This window comes from Sinocyclocheilus anshuiensis, unplaced genomic scaffold (genome assembly GCF_001515605.1).
Source record: "Sinocyclocheilus anshuiensis isolate Anshui unplaced genomic scaffold, SAMN03320099.WGS_v1.1 scaffold437, whole genome shotgun sequence".
NCBI lineage: Eukaryota > Metazoa > Chordata > Actinopteri > Cypriniformes > Cyprinidae > Sinocyclocheilus > Sinocyclocheilus anshuiensis.
In genome coordinates, this window is record NW_015539902.1 from 1,729,430 (window position 1) to 1,734,956 (window position 5,527).

Genomic DNA, 5,527 nt, shown 5'->3' on the forward strand with positions numbered 1-5,527 from the left:
TATATATATATATATTTATAGTTCCACTCCTCAATTCTGATTGGTCAGCAGCTGTGTTTTATTCACAGTGAAGCACAGCTATGACTGCTTCACCCAATGGTTCTGGGTATCACTGCACAACACCCTTAGCAACCACCCTTAGTAACATAAACAATTAATACTATAGTCAAAACTGTTCCATGTATTATGTATTTCAGCAAAATGAACTGTTTGTTATTTATTTAATTAAGTATGAGTGACCCCTGCTGGTGTTGTGTTGCATCATTCATCTTTAATTTTGAGACCATGGCCTTCTCCCATCAAAGAAACTCTTCTCCTGCGGGGAAAAAGTTGACATGTGTGTGCATCCTGTCGAAGCCCACAGTTTCCGAAGTGAGGAGGAAATATTACTGTATTTATTAGTTTTGTGTTTCAGGTATGATTCTGTATGTCCATATGTCCATCAGTTTACACTGTAATGATGCTTACAAACTCGCACTGTGCTGCGAATCGGTCTGTTTTAACCACGTTGGGGCAGTCGTGGCCTGATGGTTAGAGAGTCGGACTTGTAACCTGAAGGTTGCAGGTTTGAGTCTGTACCAGCAGGGACTGTAGGTGGGGGGAGTGAATGGCCAGTGATCTCTTCCACCATCAATAACATGACTGAGGTGCGAACCCTTGAGCAAGGCACCGAACCCCCAAATGCTCAGCAAAAATAGCTGCCCTCTGCTCCAGGTGTGTGTGTGTGTTTTTTCACTACTCGCTGCTGTGTGTGTGCATTTGAATGGGTGAAATGCAGAGCACAAATTCTGAGTATGGGAGACCATATTTGGCCACACATAACGTCCTTTCCTTTCCTTTTGTAAATTACTGGCATTTTGCAGTACACCAAAGCAAACTCACATCGTCTACCACAGACTGAGAACTAGCTTTGCTCAACTGTGTTGATGTTTGTGTTTGGACTGGGCCTAAGATGTCGAATTTTTGTGAAGAATATGTCGAAAAGTCTCCAGTTTTTCCTGAACAAATTAAACTAATTAAAGTAAACTAATTTGCTGCTTACTAATAGTTAGTACGGTAGTTGTCAAGTTTAGGTATGGGGTAGGATTAAAGGATCTAAAATATGGCCATGCAGCATAAGGCATTAATATGTGGTTTATAAGTACTGATAAACAACAATATGCTAGTAATATGCAGCAACTAGTTAACAGTGAGTATTGGTCCCTAAAATGAAGTATTACCATGAAGTTTGATGCAACTGATATTACTTGAAGAAAAGCTATAGAGCTGCACTGCAGTTTTAACCCATCAGTTTTTACCTTGGGATGTTTATTTGCAGGCTGACTAGTTTTTGATTGATTACATTTTGAGAATAAAATTAGGGGAATCTAATCCCAGTTTCTCAGACAGCACCTGCAAATTTTACTTCTTTGCAGCCATAGTCCTGATTTCCTCCTAAAACTGTTGAAGATGAAAGCAGAATGTCTCCCAGGACCGGTGTGAAGACAGAAAGATTCTGTCAGGGTTATGCGGACAGATTGACGTCTCTGAAGCCGACAACAATACCCCTTCCAGGCGTTTCTCAAGGCTCTATTAGTTTGTTATTTAGATGTGCCATTCTCTATTGTAATAGATGTGGGGAAGTGTCAGACATATCTTAAATGAGACTTTCATGGTGAGATGGGTATCTCTGCAAATAGGGTCAGCTTGCCCTTGCTGGACAAATAAGTTGGAAAATGCAGCAGAAAGCAGTAAGATTTCGTTATCATCTGGCTGTTTCACAGGCCAGTGGCTGTTCTTTGAGGCTTTCCACAACAATGAAAATGATGTAGTTTAGTCTCATTGGAAAGTAACATTCATTTTGTTCTCAATTTTTATGCCCAGATCACTGCATGACAATAAAATCAAGATCCTTCCAGAAAACACCTTTCATTATCTTGGATCTTTGGTTGAACTGTGAGTATCGCAGCACATAATCTGGAAAGGATATGAAATCTTGGGATTTGAGAGTGATAACTTTGTTTAAATGTTATGCACTGACATCCTAATTGAGATCTCTTTCTATGCACATGGATTTCACTTTTCTAACTGATGTATTTGTTTCCCCTTCTTAATATTTTTTAGAGATTTGTCTTGTAACAGAATTTCCGATCTTCCTAAAAACACTTTCAGGAGTTTACAATATCTGCAGAAACTGTGAGTCATGCACATATCAAGTCACATCGTTTATTTCAAAAGTGTTGAATTGGTCAGTGCACACAATGCAATAAACAGCACCACAATACTATTAAAATAAAGTTTTTTTAAAGGGATATTTCACCCCAAAAGGAACAATTCTGTCATTCTTTCACCCTCATGTCCTTCCAAGCCTGTGTGCTGTTATTTCTTCCATGGAACAAACAAGTCTTCATTTGAGAGCTATCAACCTCCCAAAAAAAAGCACAATAAAAGTATTCTAGCTGTATTTAGAGCCTCACCACAGATCACCTAAGCTCATTTGTAGCATACATCTGCATTTCAATCAAAAATGGTGTGTTGACATTATTGATGCCAAAAAACTGATGGTCTTCAGAAGACTTTGAATTTAGCAGATGAGTGTTTCATGTCCTTTTTTTACCTTTACAAATTCTGTTTAAAGAAAAACCGATTTGGAATTAGATCAGGAAATAATCAGAATTAACATTTTTGGCTGACATATTCCATTTAATTTTGCAGGAACATATCCCATAATCCTTCACTCCATATTCATGCCAGCTACTTCGATCACCTAGTCCAACTTCAGTCTCTGTAAGTATCAGCACTGCATGATCTGTTTTTCAAAAGAATGTCTTTTAAGACCCTATTAGTAGGTGTTACATGAAATACAACATTCATGTGTGTTTAACAGAAGTTTGGAGGGCATTGAAATTCCTGATATAACCACCAAGATGTTTCTTCCCATGGGGAACTTGTCCCACATGTATGTACCTCTCATTGTGTGGTCTGCTTATTAAGCTGCATAAGCAGGATGCTCAGCTATAATGTGTTATTTGTGCATTTCTCTTTTTTTTATTTTTTAGATATTTTAAGGATTTTCAGTATTGTTCCTATGCCCCACATGTTCGGAAATGTAAACCTAATACAGATGGCATTTCATCAGTGGAAGACCTGTTAGCCAGCCATGTTCTGCGGGTGTCCGTCTGGGTTATGGCCTTCATCACCTGCTTTGGGAATCTCTTTGTTATCGGAATGCGCTCCTTCATTAGAGCAGAGAACAACCTGCATGCAGCCTGTATCAAGGTCCTGTGTTGTAAGTACAGCTGAAACTGTTGATAATTTTGATTACATTGAATGCAAAAATAATAATAATAAAAATAATAAGAAGATGATGACTTTGGATGATGCCAGCCTTGGATTGACATACAAAATTGTCAGATACTAGCCTTATATTGTAGTCATTATGATCACAAGCTGTAATCATCTAACATATTCATTATGTCTGCTTAAATGATTACATGATGCTAACACATAACTTGTATTACCTTATAGCTACTACAACCATACAGATATTATTCTGACAAATAACAGATTACTTCCTGAGTGTAACAGTGAAAACATACTTTTTGTAAAGCTGCTTTGAAACAATATGCATTGTGAAATCACTCTACAAATAAAATTGAAATGAACTGGATTAATAATAATAATCCAGTAACTTCATTACAGGTCAGTCTGGTTTTTGTTCTGTAAACTTCATATATTTAATTAAAAAGTGCAATTTATTATTATTATTAATTTTATAATATTTTTAAATGTAACTTATTTAAATAAGACCAGACTAATTAATAACGAAATTAGTTATTATTGTATTATTATTGAGTTATAATTCAGCTATATTTAACAATCTAATATATAGATAATAATAATAATTATTATTATTATTATTCGTAACTTGTTGCAACCAACACAAATGCAAGCACTCACACTGTCATCTGTCTGTAACAGTATCATAAAAGTCCTTACTATATTTAACAATCTAATATATAAATCTAATATATAGATAATAATAATTATTATTATTATTATTATTCGTAACTTGTTGCAACCAACACAAATGCAAGCACTCACACTGTCATCTGTCTGTAACAGTATCATAAAAGTCCTTATGGCCAGACTTTAAAAAAAATTACTCCAAAAAAGTTTGGCTAGACATTCTGCAATAGCAAAAAAGAAAGAAAGAAAGAAAAAAAATCCTTGGAGAGAAACTATGCCCAGATATGCAGCCTTCATGAATGGGGGTATTAGTGGAAAAGCCAAGGTTAACAATAGGTAAAGGAATTTATCTGAATAGTGGAAGTTGACAGTTAAGCCTATTATGATATGGTCTGCTTTTGTGTCTGTGTATATACTTGTGCATGTTTGATTGTTTGTTCCTCAGCATTTATGCATGCATATGTAATCCTATTAAGAAAGTTTGTCTTCATAAGCTATAGCTCGTTTGAATGTTATATGCATTTTGGAACTTATTTAAAGGGTAAAGTTACAGACTGTTCCACAGTCCGATCACTTCCTGATGTACCGAACAATAAGCACATCTACTAATACTTCAGTAAATCTGTGACAGAGGAAGTTTTTCCAAACATCAAGATAAGGGCACGGATAGGTTATTTTTTTGATACTACATTTGTGACCCTGGGTCAATTTTTCGAAGTTGAGATGTATACATGATCTGAAAGCTGAATAAATAAGCTTTCCATTGATGTATGGTTTGTTATGATAGGACAATATTTGGCCGAGATGCAACTATTTGAAAATCTGGAATCTGAGGGTGCAAAAAAATCTAAATATTGAGAAAATCGCCTTTAAAGTTGTCCAAATGAAGTTCTTAGCAATGCATATTACTAATCAAAAATTACGTTTTGATATATTTACAGTAGGAAATTTACAAATTATCTTCATGGAACATTATCTTTACTTAATGTCCAAATGATTTTTGGCATAAAAGAAACATCAATAATTTTGATCCATACAATGTTTTTTTGGCTATTGCTACAAATATACTTAAGATGGGTTTTGTGCTCCAGGGTCACATTTTTATCATTTGTACATTATTATTAATGATAAAACAATGTAATAAATTAATAAATCTATAATAAAATCTATAATAATTCTTTTTACTTTTTTAAAATCAAGGTAAGAATTCTGACTTAATGTTAGCTAAAGATGGCTTTAATTTATTGTATTACAGCATATTATATATACTGTGAATAATTGAAAGTTTTATTTGCATACATTTAATTATATTAATTATATTTATAAAAAAAAGAAAAAACACTTGACCCTCTATCACCTAAAGATGGATTGTATTACAGCATATTATATATACTGTGAATAATTGAAAGTTTTATTTGCATACATTTCATACATTTAATTATATTTATAAAAAAAAGAAAAAACACTTGACCCTCTATCACGTGCACTCTCTGTTCTATTTCTTGTCTAAATCCTTGCTTTCTTTTTATTTATTATAAAAAATGACCCTCTAACACTAGCATTTTCTATTCTTTTTCTA

The 5,527-nt window shown here is 34.3% G+C and overlaps 1 protein-coding gene across 1 annotated transcript in view; it reads left to right on the forward strand.

Annotated features, from left to right (window-relative positions):
* Window positions 1-5,527, forward strand: part of LOC107686190 (relaxin receptor 2-like) — a 53,283-nt gene that overhangs the window by 41,939 nt on the left and 5,817 nt on the right. Inside the window, exons 11-15 of the mRNA XM_016483101.1 lie at window positions 1,864-1,935; window positions 2,104-2,175; window positions 2,695-2,766; window positions 2,867-2,938; window positions 3,039-3,268. Coding sequence (XP_016338587.1) covers window positions 1,864-1,935; window positions 2,104-2,175; window positions 2,695-2,766; window positions 2,867-2,938; window positions 3,039-3,268 — 518 coding nt within the window. The remainder of the gene's footprint in view (window positions 1-1,863; window positions 1,936-2,103; window positions 2,176-2,694; window positions 2,767-2,866; window positions 2,939-3,038; window positions 3,269-5,527) is intronic.